The sequence below is a fragment of the Prionailurus bengalensis genome, chromosome B3, assembly GCF_016509475.1.
Source record: "Prionailurus bengalensis isolate Pbe53 chromosome B3, Fcat_Pben_1.1_paternal_pri, whole genome shotgun sequence".
Taxonomy (NCBI): domain Eukaryota; kingdom Metazoa; phylum Chordata; class Mammalia; order Carnivora; family Felidae; genus Prionailurus; species Prionailurus bengalensis.
In genome coordinates, this window is record NC_057355.1 from 88,445,811 (window position 1) to 88,467,880 (window position 22,070).

Here is a 22,070-nt window from a genome sequence, read left to right on the forward strand (position 1 = left end):
CAAAGGTGCTTCAGCTTGTGTAATTGAGTTAGCAGTAAAGGGTAAGTACTGACTTCTATCATTCGAGAGTAACAATGCATTCTTAAAGAGCTTAAGTTAAGGGGCCACACAAATAAACATGCATCATCATCACAGGGGCTTTCAAAAGTGTGTTTAACTCCAAAACACAATTTCCTTATAGCCAAAACAACTACTTTGGGGGGGGGATGAAAATACTCGAAAACTGATGGTGGTTGATCTGTCTTAGGCTCAGGTCATGATCTCACAGCTTGTGAGTTTGACTCCCCATCAGGCTCTCTGCTGTCACTGCAGAGTCTGCTTCACACCCCCGTCTCCCTCTTTCTCTGCCCCTCCCCTGTTTGTGCTCTTCCTCTCTTCCTCAAAAATACATAAAAACATTTAAAATAACTGTGGTCGATGATTACACAACTCTGAATATTCTAAGAACCTCTGAGCTGTACACTTTAAATGGGTGAATTGTGTGGGTGTGTGAATTAAACCCCAATAAAGCTATTCTTAAAAAATGAATACTTTTTAATCTACTCATAGCAGATTTTATAATTGGTCTAATTTTACATCAGGCTTCTCAGGCTTTATTAGACTTTGAAGTAAGCAGGAAAACACAGAAAAAGTATATTTTATTGGTATTTAGGCCTAGCACAGTTCAATTCAAATAAAATGGAACAGAGCAATTTATTTAATTGAATACAACATATAAACATTTTTTTTTAAGTTTCTGTTTTATCATACGATTGTGTTCATGCAAGTACAATCATCAAACTGTCCTTCCAAGCATTTATCATAGCACCACCTTTTATTTGCAGTACTTGATATAAATTTCATTGTCAAACATATCTGGCTTTAGCAATGTAAACATTTGCTGCAAGTAAACTTTAAAAGGTAAAAGTGAAGTATACTAATGAACAAATCAAAATAAAACTGAGCATCACCACATGATATAATTCAACAAAATATTATATAATACTGTTTGAGTAAGAACTTAATGCATTTCACAATATGGAAGCAGAAATAAGAAATAATATGTAAACTCCCAAAATAGTGTTAAAATACTGAAGGACATAATGTAAAATTTACCTCAGAAAAACAAGGGGAAACAACATAACCATGCAGTAAAAACCAAATTTGCTTTAGTAGTGATGACAGTTATTTTACTGCAAAGCCTTCCTAAAACGCATTCTGACAAAATGGTTTATTTTCTATCTCCCTTTTTAAAAAACTTATCACATCTCATTACATAGGTTGGGTACTTTATGGGAATTTCACATTTGTCAGTTGTGGGATTGTTACCCCAAAAAACTTTCCATCTCTAAACTATTTTTCCAAATGACCAAAAACATTAAATTATCTTCATGAAAATTACCATATATAAAGTCAAATAATTCCTAAACAAATCATCATAAAAATAAATCTGCCTTAACAGAATAAGTACAGAAAAAGGTGTATACATAAGTGCTTGAAAATCACAGATATATTTCAATGAATAGGCAAAAATGTTCACATTTATCATTACTGTCAATGATTTTGCTTACTTGGTTAAAATCAAGAAACAAGTTTTCAAAAAGTCAGCAAGGACATTCAGTGCCACTTTGTATTTTTCTGCAATATACAAATGAGTTATGTCTCTGTAGTGCAAGGCCAACTCTATTTCAACTCTTTAACATAATTAAGTTATAAAGACCTCAGATTTCTAAAACCAGCCATAATACTGTGGCAAGCAAAATAAATTTGTTCTTATTGCTCTTATATTCCAGCTTATTCTACAAATGTGAACATTTTTCCACATGTCTCAAACCATACTAATACAAAGAGTCTAGAGAGATACCTGTATTGGTCTCCACAGATAAACTGAAAAAGGAAATTGAAGTATTATTTCATCTTAAGTGTCCTTAATATGTTTAGCACTTCAAGCAGCACTTGACACAGCAAGTTTCTTCAAGTGATCCATAAACACTTGTAAACTAACATCATCTGTGAGAATAGGTGCTCCAGACTCCTGGAAGAAAAGAAAAATATTTGCTATGATTAAAACATAGCAGTTTTAACATAGAGTGTGCTGACAGCACAGAGCCTGCTTTGGATCCCGTCTCCCTCTCTCTCTCTGCCCCTCCCCGGCTTGTGCACATGTGTGCTCACACTCTCTCTCTCTCTTTCTCTCTCTCTCTCAAAAATAAAGGAATAAACATTTTTTAAAATGTAAATAAGTATGGGGCGCCTGGGTGGCGCAGTCGGTTAAGCGTCCGACTTCAGCCAGGTCACGATCTCACGGTCCGTGAGTTTGAGCCCCGCGTCGGGCTCTGGGCTGATGGCTCAGAGCCTGGAGCCTGTTTCCGATTCTGTGTCTCCCTCTCTCTCTGCCCCTCCCCCGTTCATGCTCTGTCTCTCTCTGTCCCAAAAATAAATAAACGTTGAAAAAAAAAATTTTAAAAAAAAAATAAATAAATAAAATGTAAATAAGTAAATAAATAAATAAATCACAAGAAAATCACTGTAAGCAGAATAATGCCTATGCTCCAGTTGTATAATACAGAACCTGACTGGCCTTACTTAGTCCCAGGTTCCCTAGAGGGAAATTCCTTGGAATTTCCTAACATAGTGTCTTTGAAAACATAGTGTCTTTGTTATTCATAAGCCGTCAGATCACACTTGAGTTTATGCTTTGAGATGAGATAACTCAGGATGAGGGCCAATCACCAGAAAGATCAATATGATTAGAGGGTGGGATGGGGGGATTTAAGACAGCCTGACCTCTAGGGAAGGGAAGTGAGGTGAAGGGAGGGAAAAGAGGAAGGGAGCTGGAGATTCAATCAATCCTGGCTGGTAGTAAAGAAACAAACAAGTAACTCTGGACACCAAAGCTCAGTGGAGCTTCCTGTTTAACAAATTTATCAATGCTAGGAGGGTGACACAACCTGATTCTACAGAGAAAGAACACAAAAGCTCTATCTAGAACCCTTCCAGACCTCACTCTGTGGGTCTCTTCGCTAATCCTTATTTGTAATCTTTAAAATAAAACTGTGATCATAAGTAACAGTGCTCTCCTGAGTTCTGTGAGTTGTTCTAGGGAATTATCAAACCTGAGGGGGGGCTTGTGGGGAAGCCACCTCCTACAACCACACACACATACACACGCACGCACACGCGCGCGCGCACACACACACACACACACACACACACACACAGATATGTAGCTAGTTGGTCAGAAGTACAGGGAACCTGGGATCCCACCTGCAGCTGGCATCTGAAGTTGGGGGCAGTCTTGTTCTGAACCATGTCCTTTCACTTGCAGAATCTGCATTACCAGTAAGTGGTCAGCATCAGATTTGCACCGCAGAATCAGAATAGCTCCAGACCCAACTTAATCTTTATAGTACTAAAGTAAGTGCTCATTTGTCTTGACTGTATTGCCGCTTTTATCACTACTAAGGAATAAATCTCTCTTGGTGAGATTATTGCTGCCTACTAAAATACACTTGAGAGGCACCTGGGTGGCTTAGTCGGTTGAGCTTCTGACTCTTGATTTTGGGCTTCTGATTCTTGATTTTGGCCAAGGTCATGGGATAGAGCCCTGCACTGGACTCCACACTCAGCATGGAGCCTTTTTAAGATTCTCTCTCCCTCTCTCTCTCTCTCTCCCCCCCTCCCTCTCCCTCTCTCTCTCCCCTCCCTCTCTTCTCTCTTTCCCCCTCTCTCCCTCTCTCCTGCTTGTGCTCCCTCGCTTTCTCTCTAAAATAAAAATAAAAAAATAAAATTGCACATATTTCGGGGCACCAGTGTGGCTCAGCTGGTTGAGTATCCACTCTTGCTTTCAGCTCAGGTTATAATTCCAGGGTCATGGGATAGAGCCCCATGTCAGGCTCTGTGCTGAACATGGAGCCTACTTGAGGTTCTCTTGTTCTCCCTCTCCCTCTGCCCCTCGCCCCTGCTCACAAGCTCTCTCTCAAATAAAAAAAAAGAAAAAGAAGGAAAATAATATTGCACATATTTGGGGGCACCTGGATGGCTCAGTCAGTTGAGCATCTGTCTGTTGATTTTGGCTCAGGTCATGATCCCAGAATCCCGGGATCAAGCCCCACGTTGGGCTCTGCACTGAGCATGGAGTCTGCTTGAAATTCTCTCTCCCTTTCTCTCTAGCCCTCTCCCCCCCACTTTAAAAAAAAAAAAAACTGCACATATTTTAACAGAAATGCCAGTTGGAAGGAAGAATATTTACAGTGTTTTTATTTATTTTTAAATTTTTGTTTTTTTTGAGAGAGAGGGAAAGAGAGAACAAGTGCGGGAGGGGCAGACAGAGAAGGGGACAGAGAATCTGAAGCAGGGTCTGTGCTGACAGCAGACAGCCCAATGCAAGGCTCAAACTCATGAACTGTGAGATCATGACCAGATCCAAAGTCAGACACTTAACTGACTGAGCCACCCAGGCATCCACACAGAATTTTTAAAATAAACTATTCTTATAACTTTTCATTCAAGTCACTTTAATTGATCTCTGTGGGTTCTAAGTAACAAGAGTTAGGGAAAATTCCTATCCTTTATTTTAATAAAAACTGTGTTGACAGAATGACCCTGGTAATCCAATCCACTAATAATGAAAAAGGTTTTCTAGGGGTGCTTGGGTGGCTCAGTCAGTTGAGAATCTATCTGACTCTTGATTTCGGCCCAAGTCATGATCTCACAGTTCCTGGGATTGAACCCCAGGATTCTTGCTTGGGATTCTTGCTTTCTGCCCCTCCCCCACTTACTCTTTCTTTCTCTGTCTCAAAATAAATAAATAAATAAATTTTTTTAAAAGTTTTTCTAGATTTTATATCTGGATTTTTAAATTTTTCACCTAATACTCAAGTTCTCATTTATAAGTAAATATAAAAAATCTAAAACAAAGTAGTTAGGTAATTTTCAGAGATTAGCAAGTGAGGATCAACTGTAAGATGGAAATTTATAGCTCTTGTAAATTCTAGTCTGGCATAGCCACAGACCTGCCATAACTTCTGCTGAATAAAGACAAGTCCATTTTATTATGTATTTTCATGAGCTAATTATAAGAATTTTAAAAACTTGTTAAGGAAGGGAGACAATAGCACTGGGATTAACAGCTTGGAGTTTGGAGCCAGACTGCATGGGCTCAATTCCTTGCTCAGCCACTTACTGCCTGTATGACTTTGAGGAAGTTACTTAACCCCTCTGTGTCTTAGTTTCCTCATCTTTAAAATAAGGATAATAACAGGACCTATTTCACATGGTTGTTATAACGATTAAATAAGTTCAACTGTATAAAGAAACAGAATACGTGACACACACAACAGGAATACGTTTCAACTATTATCATTATTACTTTTTCTGAAAAACCTATTATTTTATAACACTGAAATATCTTTCCTTATTCAACATTCACAGTTAACACAGAGAAGCAAAGGTCTCAAAAATATGACTTAGACTAGTAATAACCTGGTAGCTCTTGGATTTTTTCTTTCTGCAACTATTCCTGATTTTTCTTCAATTTACACATTTTCCACCTCAATTCACCCAAGCTCAGATCTATTTCTCCTGGTCAAGGCAAAATATATATCAATTTTCTAATTTATATACTGTAGAGATCTTATTTGAAATTATAAATAGTAACGGTCACCTCAAACTTATCAAAAACTTGCAGCTGATTGATCTTAATTTTTCAACTGTGCCTTTTTCCTCCTTAAAATATATCCAGGTTCAGGCAGAAAGATCTAAACTTTATATCATTTAGTATATGAAGCACTACAAGCAATGGGGAAACAGTGTTGCTGTGGTGCCCTCTTCAGGCCATCCATAGATAAAACTCACTGGGGACTCGATTTCTGACAAAAAGAAAACTAAAGTGTAAGATTGTATAATTTTTAGTAAAATGCCTGGCTATGAAGTTAACTTCCTAAATAGCAATCATCAATTTAATTTAATGATTAAAAATTCAGATTCTCCAGTCATAAAGGCCTAGAGTCAAATCCAGACCTGCCATAATTTGCCTATGTGATCCTGGATAAGTTACTTAAGCTATATAAGCCTCAATTTCCTCTTCTGAAAAATACAGTTAATAGTACTCCCTCATAAGAGTGTTTTGATGATTAAATAGGACTGCATAAAAATCTTAGCACAGTAACTAAAACAGCATAGATTCAATTTATTAGTTATGATATCTATAAAAATATTAGCATAATTTACAAAAATCGTAGGTCAAGAAAGACCTTAGGGCTCTCATTTATGCCTCTAATGCCTTTGCTTCCAGGCTATAATAATTAAACTTCAAAGTTTAAAACAGATTTTCTTTCCTATTTAAAATATCTTTAGGGAGAGACTTAATTTTTTTCCCCATTGATAACAAGAAAAACTAATATTTACCAAGTCTTACCATGCATATCAAGCACGTATTAAACTCTGTAATACACAAGGAAGAAAAGGCAAAGAGAAGACTTTGAAAACTTATAGAGGTTTCAACTACCAGCCCAGAATGATGTTTCTCCATGTTTAACGGCTCAACAAGTTCTTTATAAGTATACCAACTACATCTCCACGTTGTAATTTTTTTTTAAGTAGGCTCCATGCCCAATGTGGGGCTTGAACTCACGACCCCGAGGTCGAGAGTCGCATGCTCTACTGAGTCAGCCAGGTGCCCCCATGTTGTAATTTAAACCCGGAAAAGCAAGAAGCAAGTTATTATTTACATGATCTAAACTACATTAAAAAAAAAATTTTTTAAATGTTTGTTTATTTTTGAGAGAGGGAGACAGAGTGTGAGCAGGGGAGGGGCAGAGAGAGAGGGAGACACAGAATCCGAAGCAGGCTCCAGACTCTGAGCTGTCAGCACAGAGCCAGACGCGGGGCTCAAACCCATGAACTGTGAGATCATGACCAGAGCCGAAGTTGGACGCTTAACTGACTGAGCCACCCAGGTGCCCCTAAACTATATTTTTTAATGTAGAAATTAAGCTACAAAGATATATTTTATTTGGTCTGCATTAATGTGGGCTCACAACATTTTGTTAACTAAATTATGTGAATGGCAACAATCAGCTGGAGGGGAGGAACAGTTACCCCCTTTGGAAAAGGATTTCTGTATCCTTCCCATAAGCCCTCTGACCCCAGGTATTGCCTCTTCACAATGAAGAGTATCAGATTTTCTTATATTCATCCAGCTTCACTCATCTGTTAGTCGCCTGGCCCCTCAGAGCATTTGATAGGGGACCCGACAAATACTATTTTAAAGTATCCTTCAACCTCCCCTTCTCCATATTGATGATTAATCACCATTTCCATGAACTTTATTAACTGGTGCTACTTTCCTGTTTTCTTGCAACTTTTTTCCCTAAACAAGTTTCTCTTTAGTTGTGAGATCCAGAACTAAAACCAGTACTCAGATAACTAAAGTATAATGGAAAGGCTGACTTATGGTACATTCTGTATTCCAAAATTCCACGTCATAGTTGGCTTTTTGTTCTACAGCAAGTGGAATGGGGTAGAGGGTGATACTGATGATGTATATGTATATCCATTATATGGGCATACATTTTTTTACTCTCATGTGCTATATACTCTTTCTACATCTTCCCAGAGTGAGCTCCTGTCCTCACTATAAAAACCTTACCTTTCAGAACTTTTAGACCATGGATTCAACTTATTTATCTATATCATAAATGCTCCTTAACTCCTGAACACCTCCACAAAGCTCCCATACTCTAATCTCTGTTCTCCTGCCCAGATCTGTAATACTCAATACATGCTACGTTTAAGTACTGTGGAAAGTCAAAAAGTAAAAGGACATAGCTATTACTCCCAAGTAACTTACAAACTAACGGGAGGGATAAGACGCAACAGAAATGGATGAGGGGCACCTGGGTGGCTCAGTCGGTTGAGCGTCTTGACTTCGGCTCAGGTCATGATCTCGCAGTCCATGAGTCCGAGCCCCGCATCGGGCCCTGTGCCGACAGCTTGGAGCCTGGAGCCTGCTTCTGATTCTGTGTCTCCCTCTCTCTCTGCCCCTCCCCCGCTCAAGTTCTGTCTCTCTCGCTCTCAAAAATGAATAAATGTTAAAAAAAAATTTTTTTTAATGGATGAAAATAAGGAATGAAGGGGCAGAGATAGTATACAAATCAAGTCATGCAATGACAGAAAAAATTTCAAGGAGTAAGTGAACTTTGAACTCAGCCTTGATGGACGGCTACCATGTGTACAAGTGGTGATAGGGACAAGTCACACAGAGGGTAACCTGCTTAGTATATTCAAAGTGGAATAAGACTAAACAGTAGCTAAAAGTGGGAAAACTTATTTGGATTATGCCATAAATGACCCTCAAAAGAAGGTCTTATAAAGAGTTAATATGTAATTCCATAAGGGGTTATTTAAGATTAAAGATTTCTAGGAAGTACTCTGACCAAGAACTGCATTACAGAGACTACTCTGGCCAGTGCCAAAATGGAAAGAAAAGGGCTGAAACACTGACAGTCTATGTGAATAGTAACAGGGCTTGACCTCAGTTAGTGACCAGGAAAGGAGGGAACAGATAAGGGAAATAGATCCAACCATTTGTGAACAGTTAGAGACAGAAGGGAGAAAATAAAATGCAAATGACTACAGTTCCAAGCCTTGGGAAATGAGATATGGTGGGGCCCTCTGTAAAAATGAGAAAGTCAGGCAGAACAAGATGGTATGAAAGAGAAGTTCAAGTTGGGACACACAGCTTATGAAATGTCTACAGGAAACTCAAGTGATGTGTAACAGTCTATAGCTCAATGTGAGGCCAAACCAAAGGGAGAGGTTTGTAAGTTAGCCTCAGATGAAAGCTGAAGACACAGGATGTATGCAATTGCCCAGAAGAAGAGTGTATGCAGAGAAATGAGGGCAAAATATTGAGGCACCTCTATATTCAAACAGAAGGCATCTTCATCCTAATCACGGCTTCATTTATTTTCTACCCAGCCTGAACTTCATAGTCATTTAACATTGCTCTAAATTATTGCACTCCCTTTAATGTGTCCATCTTTCTTATCTGAAGTGCTAAATCACCCCCCAAAGTCTATCATCTTGGATGCAATGCCTGAACTATAAAGCATGGCTAAAGAACATAATGGAAGCAAGCTACAGAAATTAATAGTAAATAAAGTGGCCCCTCACTGCTGTAAAAGCTTCTTATTTACCTGCTGTTGCTTTCTTATATTCTGTATAGCTGTTTGTTTGTTTTTTTAACGTTTATTTATTTTTTTTGAGACAGAGAGAGACAGAGCATGAACAGGGGAGGGTCAGAGAGAGAGGGAGACACAGAATCTGAAACTGGCTCCAGGCTCTGAGCTGTCAGCACAGAGCCCGACACGGGGCTCAAACTCACGGACCGCGAGATTATGACCTGAGCCGAAGTCTGATGCTTAACCGACTGAGACATCCAGGCACCCCTCCTTATAGCTGTTTTAACATCTTTTCTATTTTCTAGTCCTTTACCCCTAGCATTTCTCACTCTTAGCAAATAATTCACCATTACTGAAAAGAAATAGGCAATTACCCAATGTGAGCTTTCTCTCCTCAATGTCCTTCTCTGTCATCACCCTTGATACCATTTGCTTTTGCAGAAATAAATGTCCTGCCTCCTTACCAATGCTGAAACTCCATATCGTGCTTGTGATCACATGATCTGCTTTTGAGGATCTTAAATATCTATAAGCTGTTATAACCTGTTATTTTGTCAGCATCTTACACTTGGTCTACAAATAAACTCCATGCCTTTACCCTAATAACAATCAACCTTCTATCCTATTACTTGAAATCAGGCTAAATTTGAAAAGAACCATTTACAATTACAACCTCCACTTCTTTAGCACCCACTAATTCCTTACAATCTATCTTCTACTCAACCACTATTTAAAACTGCCTACCAGAGGGGCGCCTGGGTGGCTTAGTCGGTTAAGCGTCTGACTTCGGCTCAGGTCACAATCTCGCGGTCGGTGGGTTCGAGCCCCGCGTCGGGCTCTGTGCTGACAGCTCAGAGCCTGGAGCCTGTTTCAGATTCTGTGTCTCCCTCTCTCTGTGACCCTCCCCCGTTCATGCTCTGTCTCTCCCTGTCTCAAAAATAAATAAACGTTAAAAAAAAATTTTTTTTTTTAAATAAAACTGCCTACCAGAGGGGTGCCTGGGTGGCTCAGTCAGTTAAATGTCCGACTTGGGCTGAGGTCATGATCTCACAGTTCATGAGTTTGAGCCCCACGTTTGGTTCTGTGCTGACAGCTCAGAGCCTAGAGCCTGCTTCAGATTCTATGCCTCCCTCTGTCTCTGCCCCTCCCCTGCTCACACTCTGTCTCTCTCTCAAAAATAAACAAACATTAAAAAAATTAAAATAAAATAAAATAAAATAAAATAAAATAAAATAAAATAAAATAAAATAAAATAAAATAAAATAACTGCTTACCAGGGCCACAAATGACCCTTGAAATCCATCTACCCTCACCCTCCTTCAAACATCTGCAGCATCTCAGAATCTGTTAACTCTCTTGCTTCTTTTTTCTATAAAGTCCTCCCTCACCTATTATGCCATGGTATAGTATTCTTTTCATTTTCCTCCCACCTCTGTGATTATTTATAAAATACTCCTACCACTTGTACTTCCTCAAGGTTTTATCTCATCCTTCCTCTACCTCTCTGCACTCTCCTTGGACAAGTAACACTGATGACTTTAAATATAACTTGTCCATGATCAACTTTCACATCCTTGCCTCATCACCAAACCCAAATTTCTAACAGCCTGCTCAATCTGGCCATCTAGATGTTACCTCAAACTCAACGTACCTAAAATCAAACGTTTTCTCTCTACCTTCCCACTTACTGGCACATGTTCTCCTAGTTACCCAGGCTCAAAACCCTACATTTACCTTGTACTCCCTCAATTATTTTTTACATTTATTTATTTTTGATAGAGACAGAGCACAAGTGGGGGAAGGGAAGGAGAGAAGGAAGAGAGAGAAGGAGAGAGAAGGAGAGAAGGAGAGAAGGAGAGAAGGAGAATCTGAAGCAGGCTCCAGGCTCTGAGCTGTCAGCACAGAGCCCGACGCAGGACTCGAACTCACAAACTGCGAAATCATGACCTGAGCCGAAGTTGGACACCTAACTGACTGTGCCATCCAGGCGCCCCTCCCTCAACTATTTTTTAAAAATTCAAACCTACAGAACAGTTGAGAAAAAAGTACAATGAACACCCACATACTCTACCTAAATTCACTGATTAACATTTTATTTTGCCACATTTGCTTTGTTTCTATATATTCTTCCTCTCCTTTTTTTTTTTTTTTTTGTTGAATCATTTCTGTAAGTTGAACACTTCATGATATTTTAACCCCAAACAGTTTTTTTTTTAATGTTTATTTATTTTTTAAAGATACACAGAGTATGAGCAGGGGAGAAGCAGAGAGAGAGGGAAACACAGAATCTGAAGCAGGCTCCAGGCTCCAAGCTGTCAGCACAGACCCCAACACGGGACTCAAATGCATGAACTGCAAGTTCATGACCTAAGCCAAAGTCGGATGCTTAACCGACTGAGCCAATCAGGTGCCCCACCCCCAAACACTTCAGGATATATCTCCCAAGGTCAAGGACACCCTCCTATATAACCACAACAGCAGAATCACACTCCAGAAATTTAATATTATACCTGTATCTGATATATGGTCCATATTCAAATGGGATACAAATCATCCCATTTATGTTCTTTATAGCTGTTTTCTCTAATCTAGAATCCAATTAGAATTCAGATTTTGCATTTAGCGATCTTGCCTTAGAGTAACTTTTACTTTCCTACAACTTCTAGCAAATCTCACTGGTTCCACTTTTAAAATATCACCAAAATCTATTCCTTTTCACTATCTTGCCTTCAATCCCCCTCATTTGGATTACTTCGAAATATAGTTTCAACCTACACACTGTTCTCAATTAATCTTAAGATTCAACTGTATTTTCTAAGACTCAAATTTGCTCCTCTGCCCAAAAGCCTTTAGTAATGTTTTATTACTTACCAATAGATTCAGCTCCTCAGCACTCAATCTGGCATTCAAAATCCTCTACAATTTAACTGCACAATACATTTCCAGTTTATTGTTCTATTCATCCCTATATGTCCCTGTACCTTACTGTCCTCTACCTGGAATTCCCTTCCTCATACAATTTCTACTTCTTCAAATAGTAACCATTCTATAAGGAAATGTCCCCTCTCCTGAGCTCTTTTCTTATCACACACTGTCTCCTGCTGCCACCATGTGCTCTCTTCCTCTCTTCCTTCTCTAAACCCTCTATATTTTATATCTTTCTAAAAGAACATATCTTATAATGACTCATGTATTTTAATTACTCAGATATGTATCTTTTCCTAATACTAGACTACAAACTCTTTAAAAGCAGGGATGATCAAGGGGCACCTGGGTGGCTCAGTTGGTTAAGTGTCTGGCTTGGGCTCAGGTCATGATCCCATGGCTTGTGAGTTCAAGCCCCGTGTCAGGCTCTGTGCTGACAGCTCGGAGCCTGGAGCCTGCTTCAGATTCTGTGTCTCCCTCTCTCTCTGCCCCTCCCCGGCTCATGCTCTGTCTCTGTCTCTCTCAAAATATAAATAAACATTTAAAAAAAAAAAAAAAAAAGCAGGGATGATGAAAACAATGAATCACTAAATTCTACTCCTGAAACAAATATTACACTGTATGTTAACTAACTAGAATTTAAATAAGAACCTGAAACATAAAAAAAAAAAAAAAAAAAAAAAAAAAATGGATGATCACTATGTACTCTAAAGTACCAATACAGAATCCTGTACATTGGACACTCAATAAATGTTGATATACTGTATCAAGAGGTAGGACATTTAAAAAATTAAAATATATTAACAATGATTTCCAGGCTTCCTGCCACTCTTATTCAACTACAATCCCTGACCTCTCCAACTTACTATGTGTGGCCCTTTTGTAGTTCATGTCCTAGTATTAGCTTAAATCATCACTTCCTATCTTATACACTATATTGCTTTTTGTCTCAAGGGTGTAGTACTAAACTTGGGATATGAAGGAATTCTATTTGACATAATTTTTATTTTCTATGGTGCCACCAAATGCTTAGTTCGATTTTCTACTCATTTTTTCATTACTTTTGCAACAGAAATCATTAGCAAATATGCTTAACTGACTGAGCCACCCAGGTGCCCCAAAATTTTTTTTTTTAATGTTTATTTTTTGAGAGAGAGAGAGAGAGAGAGAGAGAGAATGTGAATGGGGGAGGGGCAGAGAGCGAGAGAAGCAAATATGTAGGAAAATGTGTAGTTCTCATTAAAACGACAAACTATAAATACATAAAGAAACAATTTCCCAAATCCACTATTTACACTTACCTGTCCCCAGGCATACATATTATTATGAGTCTGGGAAGGGTTGACTTTTGAAAGCAGGAAACGGGCCTTAAAAGCAAAGAAGAAATAACATCCATCAAAAATAGATTTAGTTAATATGAGCCAAACAAATACATTATGTGATCTAAAATTTAATTAAAAGGCAACTTTTTAAAAATGAACTAATTTTGGAAATATGTAGGCCACTACATGTTACAAATAAATATACCCTCTTCTCTCTAAATCATACATTCATAACAAATAATAAATTAGTCAAAAATTCAGTATATAAAAATTATGTGTGCAACAAGTAGGACAAGATTAGTGTGAATTTTACTAAACACTTGGTCTGAAACATCATCAGAGGTCTGAAGTTCCAAAAAGTGACCTACACATTCTTTAAACAATGACTCTCAAACTTTTTTAAACTGCAGGCTATTCCATAAGACAAGTTACCTAACATTTTAACCATCTATCCATTAAGTCATATCATTGTAAAAATAATAACCAAAATAAAAGCAGAAAATAGCACTATACATGGTAAGATGGTAAGACATTGATGAGAGAACCAGGCATGAATATAATTTCATATTGGAAGAACACAAGCAGTCCTATCTTTTGAAATTTAGTACAACACAAAATCATTTTCTACTCTATGAGTAAGCAGCTTAACACAAGAAAATTGGCTCTAGAGTCAGAACACCTAGATTCAAATCCCAGTTTCTCCATTTACTGTGTTTCCTTGGCGACAAGTAACCTAAGTCTTGGTTTTATTATCTGTAAAATGGAGGTAACAACAGAATTGTTAGGAGGGTCCAATGGGATAAGGTGTGTAAAGTACTATCAGCTTTGCAAATTCTCAATACGTGGTAGCTCCTATTATACATATAATAAAATCCTAAAAATAACTGCTATCATTTCTGAATAATAGTTACTGATATTTACCACCTACTTTATAATACTGCACTAGGCACTACGGATACAACAATAAATGAAGCAAGATCCCTGCCTTTAAGGAGAAGAGAAACAAACTTATAATAATTTATAATTACTTTATTATAATTCTAATAAAATTACAAGGGAGAAGTAAAAAGTGTTTTCAGAGTGTACAGAGGCACCTGAGGCACCTGGGTGACATAGTCGGTTAAGTGTCCAACTCTTGATTTCTACTCAGGTCGTGATCTCATGGTTTATGACACTGAGCCCCACATCGGACTCTATGCTGACAGCACAGAGCCTGCTTGGGATTCTGTTTTTCTCTCTCTCTGTCCTTCCCCTGCTTGCTCTCTCTCTCAAAATAAATAAAAACAAAGTTAAAAAACAAGTGTATGGGGGTGTCTGGGTGGCTCAGTAGGTTGAGCATCCAAGTCTTGATTTTGGCTCAGGTCATGATCCTAGGCTCATGGGATTGAGCTCCACATCAGGCTCCATGCTGAGCATGAAGCCTGCTTGAGATTCGCTGTCTTTCCCTCTGCCCCTTTCCCCCACTTACTCTCAACCTCAAATTAAATTTAAAAAGGCGAAGGGGAGGAGCTCTTGAGTGGCTCAGTCAGTTGGGTGTCCAGCTTTGGCTCATGTCATGATCTCGCAGTTTATGAGTTTGAGCCCCACGTTGGGCTCTGTGCTGACAGTTCAGAGCCTGTTGCATGCTTTGGATTCTGTATCTTCCTCTCTCTCTGTCCCTTCCCTGCTTGCACTTTCTCTCTCTCAGAAATAAATAAACATTTAAAAAAAAAAAAGAGTGTATGTTAAGGGGTCTTCAACTTAGCCTTCTGAAAGGCTATATGCACACATATATGTACATGTGTATATGTACATGTATCTTATTTAATCCTAATAATTCTAAAAACCACAAAGCCTTTTGTAATATCATAATGTTTTCCTATTACATAACATTTTCTAGAAACCTGAAATGACAGAATAAAGAAAACAAAAAATTGTTACCATAAACTTCATATTCATAGACTTTTTCATTAAATACACAGATTAAAGAAAATTACACTGAAAAAGGTACACTAAATTATTTTCCAACTTGCTCTTCTTGCTCAGCTAAAGCAGACAAACCACCATAACACCATCCTGGCTCTGTTATTAAATCTGGGCTGGTAGCAGAAGATGGGAGAAACTGCTAGCTTTAGGTAACGAGTCAATAACCACTGCTTTGCACTCAAAGCTAAGGCAAAAAGCAAGCATATTTTCCCTTGTAAACCTCCTCCTATCCATCTCCTCCCTCTTTTACTTGCTTTGGGAAGCAGTCTATTCAAACTAAAGTCAGAAGGCAAATAGCAACAACTCATTACAAAACTAGCAACAAGCAAATTAACTGTACTTACCTGGCTACCTCCATGTTCAGTATCAATGTATCTTGGCATTGGAAATCTGGAGTGAAGAATCTCCTGGGCATCATCCACTGGGGCTTGTAGAAGATGGCGGAAATTTTCATATTCTGGCATGTCTTGGTATCCTGACTTGCGCCACTGTGCAATGGTCTAATTTTAAAACAATTAAAGGAATTATTACTTTTAATTTCTTACCTATTCAAAATCTTTAAGAGATTTTTACAAAGGAATTAATCTTCAGAAAATAAGAAAACTATAGATCATTATTTCATTTATCTCAGGTTTTAAATTAATACTACGTATTTTTGAGTAAATACATGAAAAATGAGGTTACTTCTCCTTTAAAAGTAAAAAGAAGTAATAAACCAGAAAATTTGCTAACAGAAGACTTCCCATATACTTCAAAATTAATCACCGACTATTACAAAATCTTTATCAATGGAGTTACATTCTAGCAAGACATGAAAACATAAAAACTTTAATAATAATAGCAATAACACTATAAATATGCCTGGAAAGAGCATCTGAGTCAATTCTTTTATTAAGGTAATGGCTCCAAAAAGCATGGGATTAAATCGACCAAAAATTTAAATTTGGTTTGGTTTCTAACTTAACTGCATCAGTCAATACATACTCTGCATCACTTTATATCTTTGTAGTTAACAGAGGAACAGTCATGTGCATTTCAGACTTCTCCTTTAATTACATTAACAAGCTACTTAAAATTACACACACACACACAAAAGCAAAATATTTCACTCTGTCATGTAATAGGCATTATTCTTAAAAATTAAAGGACATTAGTACTGATATCAATTAAAAACAATAATCAGTAAATCTTTTAAAAGGTCTAGATAATATTACTCAAAAGGATATTTTGAGTAACACTTCTACTCTTACAGTGCAAATCTAAAATCACAACTAAAACAATTGGAAAAGTAAATCTGCACAAGTTACTATAATTCTAGACTAGAAGTTTGAGTGTGGGTCTATGAAAAACGAATCTCTATCTTTCAAGGCATCCAGAAAACAGTACTTTCTTATACAGAGAAAGCATTTAATTATTGCTGAGTAAGTGCAGGAATGAACAGACCTCTGCTAAAGAACTGAATTAAAGTTTACTGACTACTCAAATATTCTTCTCTTTTCAATAATTTACCATTCCAATTAAGAGAAGGTATAAATTGGGGCGCCTGGGTGGCGCAGTCGGTTAAGCGTCCGACTTCAGCCAGGTCACGATCTCGCAGTCCGTGAGTTCGAGCCCCGCGTCGGGCTCTGGGCTGATGGCTCAGAGCCTGGAGCCTGTTTCCGATTCTGTGTCTCCCTCTCTCTCTGACCCTCCCCCGTTCATGCTCTGCCTCTCTCTGTCCCAAAAATAAATAAACGTTGAAAAAAAAATTTAAAAAAAAAAAAAAAAAAAAAAAAAAAGAGAAGGTATAAATTTTAATTCACTTATGCTTTAAATGAGTTTTTAGATCATGTGGAATATTTTTAAGAATAAAGTGCTTTATACACATCATACAGAATACTTTTTAAATGATTACGTGAAATAATGAAAGGGAAAGCCTGCCTACTGACAAAGGCAGACTTTTCTCCTCTTGAGGTCTTCAGGTAAAATCAAAAGTATTATACTCCTGTGTTTATATCAATGTCCTTACTTTCACAATACTATGCTTTGTGTAAAATCCACTTGTTGAATCATATGTAGACAAATGCACAAAATAACCACAGGTGGGTAAACTGCAAATGAAGTCTAAAAACCTGTAGTAGGAAAAATCATATTTAAACCTATTTTATAAAAATGGAAATAAAAGTTTATCATAGAGGAAACAGTAGCCATTTAGTGAAGAGGGGAAAGTTTCCATAAATAAAAAGACTTTATTGCACATACATGCATAGCTTTAAATGCTATGGAATCTTACCTCACCATGGTAAATCAAAATCTGGAAGAACGTGTCCATGAGAAGAATGCGATCTGCAAGAATACTGCTGCTATCAAGAAGAACCGGCTAATGGAAGAAAACAATGAGAGAAGAGGAAGATGGAAAAATAAATTATTTAAAGATACAAAATAGATCTTTCCAAGATATTTTTAAAACTTTGAATTTCTACCTTACAACTTAAGACATCTTGCTTTCATGAATTCTTACAGTATATTTTAATTTTCTGAGAAATCACAACAACTAAAGTAACAATAGAAAACCAGAGTAAAGCCAAGAGAAAATCAGGGATAACTCCTAAGTCTGGTGATGACCCCACTGAGTGACAGACAAAAAGCTTGGGAAAGGGGAAATTTGGAGACAGAAAAATAGTTCTAAATAGAAAATGAAAGGGAGTGGCCAGAATTAATGACATAAATTTGGGTATCACATGCATAAAGATGGTAATTAAAGCTATGTGATTATACTGTATCACTCAGAGAAAGGAAGACAGAGAAGAATCCAGAGATAGAGCCCTAGAGCATGCCACCACTTAAGAGATCTGAAAGGAAGAAGTCAGCAAAAGGAGACGGAGAAGGAACAGGCAGTGATTAGGAAGAAAACTAGTAGGAACTGCAGGTGTCAGTGAAGCCTAGGACAAAAGGTTTCTAAGGACAATCCTCATTAGGTAAATGCTGTTGAGAGTTCTGGCAAGATGTGGGACATTGGTAGCTGCTTGGTAAGAGTTGTTTCAGTGTAATGTTAGGGACAAGAATCTGAATAATCTAGGTTGAGAAGAGAATGTGAGGTGAGATCATACAGTTACTCAGGTAACTTACTGAGTTTAGCTGCAACTGAGACCAAAGAAATGAGGTGGCAATTAGAAAAAATGTGAAGCCAAAGGTGGTTCTGTTTGTTGGTTTTTAACGTGGGTGCTATTTAGGGTTCTATGTTAATGAGAATGATCCAGAGGAACAGCAGGTGATGATGCAGGAAGGAGGAAAACTCCAAAAGCAAAGCCTTAAGTAAATGAAGCTAATGGTGTTCATGGATTAAATGGCAAGGTTAGAATTTAACAGCAGCAGGTGATAGGGATGGTGGGATTCCAAATTTCTTCTAAACAGTAATCTACATTTTACAGGTATCTAAATTTACATATATTACTCTGAAATTAGAACAAAATCCCTAAAACTTTCTTTCCTGATTCAAAGAACTACAAGACCAAATAAATAACGAGACCATCACATTAACACCTTATATTTTCTAGAAAAGTAGAAACTATGACAAACTACCAAAAAAAAAATTATAGTAACAAAATAGAATGTTTTATAAACTATTTTTTACAAAACAGTATATAAAGGCATCACGAGAGATCATGAATCAAGAGATATTATAAATACCCCCTTTATACTGACCATTCTTCAATATTATTTTCACATATAGTCATTATATACTTTTAAGTGGTAAAACAGACAAATTAGCTACAAAATAGAAAAAACTGTTTATTTGATAATAGGTTAAAATAAGTGGGACAGTTTGCTAGGAATGGCATAGCTTTATCACGGATAACTTTATCATCACCTAAGCATACATCTTTATAATCAACTGTATCTCATGTTCAAGAGAGGCTACAAGAAAATGACATTTTAAGCAAGAAGCTTTGTTCAGACAGAATGTCCTGTCAGACACTAAACCCTGGAATAAGCTACAGGTTCTAGAATCATTACCTCTGGGCACTGTTAAAGATATGAGAACAATCATAAACCCTACAGAATTTGATCAACCAAATAACTGCATAAATTGATCTTAAAAGTTTCTTCCACCTCAATTTTTCTATTTTTTTTAAATGATTTCCTAGTGCAATCTAGCATATAATAAGCACTCATAAATATCTGCAAATATATGAATAATGTAACATAACTTCTTAAACTAAATTCTTATATGTAGTAACTATATTCCAAGAAAAACTTAATTGTTTTCACTTTTTGATGACACATCACAGCAACAACCAATTTTTGTTTTCTGTTTCTCTTACCTCTGGTGGTCCACTAAAAGAATATGCATACAGAATAGGCTGAATCATGATTAGAGACTGAGTCAAATCTTGACGCATAAAATGATGACGATAATATGAACTCTCATCAGGACTATTGTTAAAAACTTGCAAGAAAGGAGATCTTCTTAAATGAAACATAAACTACAAGAAAAAAACATGTGAGATAGGTTTTACTGATTTTATTGCAACAGTTTACTATTACAAAAGCATCTGATTATAACTATTAACACAATAAAACAAGTTATAATAAGAACATTCTAAACTGTACTCCTCAGAATCTTACTATGATCTTTATCAGTTATTTAAAAATATAATTCAACAAGACACTCGGTTGAATGTCCAACTTTTTTTATTTTATTTTTTTTTTACATTTTATTTTTGATATATATATTTAGAGAGAGAGAAACAGAGCACAAGCTCTGGGCAGAGAGAGAGGGAGACACAGAATCCGAAACAGGCTCCAGGCTCTGAGCTGTCAGCACAGAGCCCAACGCAGGGCTCAAACTGACGAACCTAGAGATCATGACCTGAGCAGAAGTAAGACACTTAACCGACTGAGCCACCCAGGCGCCCCATTGAGTGTCCAACTCTTGATTTTGGCTCAGGTCATACTTTCAGGGTCATGGTGTCCTACACGCAGCATGGAGCCTGCTTGGGATTCTCTCTTTCTCTCCCTCTGCCCCTCTCCCCAGCTCACATGTGCACTCTCTCCCTCTCAAAAAATAAGTTAATTAAAAATATGTGTGTAGGTGTGTGTGTGTGTGTATGTATATACAGAACAATAAAAAAAATTAAAGTAAAAGAGGTGACTCAAAAGGAAAACAAAAATAGGAACAAAAAACTCCTTGCTCTGGTCTAAGTTATACTACATGGTGCATTATCAGCATCCTTTGTTTTTATTCCTCATGTCTTTGGCCACAACTCTGAACTTTTTTATTACTGTTCCTTACCACCATCAAAAGACTCCAAGAGTAAAAGTAGATTAACAGATTTTCTACTTTTTGTAAGGCTCCCAAAAGTTGTACTGGGAAGGGTCAGCGATGACAAAAAAAAAAAAAAAAAAAGGACTTACATATATTCACATTTTTAAGTTATTCCTCATCCCTAAGAAACATTCTCTAGACTTTTTTTCATTACTTCTTTCTCCTTTCACTTTCCTTCTACCCACTCCTCATATTAAAGAGCTCAAAAGGGGAAGAGTTAGGCCTGAAATAGAGTCTCAGATACAATCAACAGAATCAGCTCTCCAAAGAACTCTCATTTGTCTTGGAGTTTCCTCCCAACTTCCTTCAGCCCTCAGGGCCCAAGTGCTTGTGTGTTGCTCCTGCCTGGGACTCAGTCCACGCTTCTCTCCCAGCAAAGGCAGCTCAGTGACATTCTCACTCCTTTTCTGTTTTCAGTGATCAGAACTCACTGAGAGGCTCTCTCATCCCTCACCACTTTAGCCATTCCTTACTAACAGAAATGTGTAATTGGTAAATTTGGGGGTAAATATTTTAGAAATAAAGACCTTCTTTAAATGTAAGCTATGCCACCTTTTGGAAGACCATCAGGCTTTGAAACCCCCCCAAAAAAATTATTTCTGGGCCCTCTGCTATTTCCAATAGAGGGGAAAAAATGGGATGTCCAGATCTCTTGGGAGATCTATCAACTATCAAAAGCCTAAAGAGAAGGTTTGGAGTTAGGAGAGAAGAAAAAGGAAAGTGTATGGCTTTCAGTCAAATACTTATTAGGCTAATGCCTTCATTCTCTTTCCTATTAGTTTCTGCTACTAATAGGCCTAAGGATTCCCAAATCAGAAACGGTTCTGTCTGCTTTAAAACAAATAGACTCTGCCTTTTGCTAGCTCTCCAAACCTGCAACCAGAGGTTTAGGGAAGTCTCCCTGCATAAACAACAAGTTTCTACACCAGAGATCAATAAAAAATGTTCAAAAAAAATATTAATAAGAGTAGTTCAGAAAAGAAAGCTGAAGGTTTAAGCAAAGTTTTCATGGGCAAAATTTAAATTTCCACATCTCAATGTAATCATTATTCCAGACTGAGCTAAAATGCTCCTTCTTCTATAAAGGTGTATCACAACATTCACTTGGAAGGATTCCTCTAAATTTCCTTTAAGTTTTGCATATCTCTCATAGCATTTCTTTCTTTCTGTTCTGCATTAGGTGTATTTCAAATGACACCCTTCAAACTGAAAGATCCTTGAAAGGAGGATCCATGTCAGCCATCTTTATTCTCCTAAAGTTCCCTTCACACAGAACTCAGGTGAATAAATGTTATCTATGCTATTCATCATATAAATAAGCAACCTAGACTTTTTAAAATATTGATCAAAATAAGACAGGTAGATTCAACTACCCAAGTGGAAAAA

At 37.4% G+C, this 22,070-nt stretch overlaps 1 protein-coding gene across 5 annotated transcripts in view; it reads right to left on the minus strand.

Annotated features, from left to right (window-relative positions):
* Positions 1 to 621: 621 nt before the first annotated feature.
* SEC23A (SEC23 homolog A, COPII coat complex component) overlaps positions 622 to 22,070 on the minus strand; it is a 66,563-nt gene continuing 45,114 nt past the window's right edge. For all 5 annotated transcript variants that reach the window (XM_043556029.1, XM_043556031.1, XM_043556030.1 and 2 more), the window contains 5 exons: positions 19,681 to 19,842; positions 17,649 to 17,735; positions 15,721 to 15,876; positions 13,391 to 13,456; positions 622 to 2,014 (listed from right to left, as the gene is read on the minus strand). In XM_043556029.1, coding sequence (XP_043411964.1) covers positions 1,925 to 2,014; positions 13,391 to 13,456; positions 15,721 to 15,876; positions 17,649 to 17,735; positions 19,681 to 19,842 — 561 coding nt within the window. In that variant the 3' untranslated portion in view covers positions 622 to 1,924. The remainder of the gene's footprint in view (positions 2,015 to 13,390; positions 13,457 to 15,720; positions 15,877 to 17,648; positions 17,736 to 19,680; positions 19,843 to 22,070) is intronic.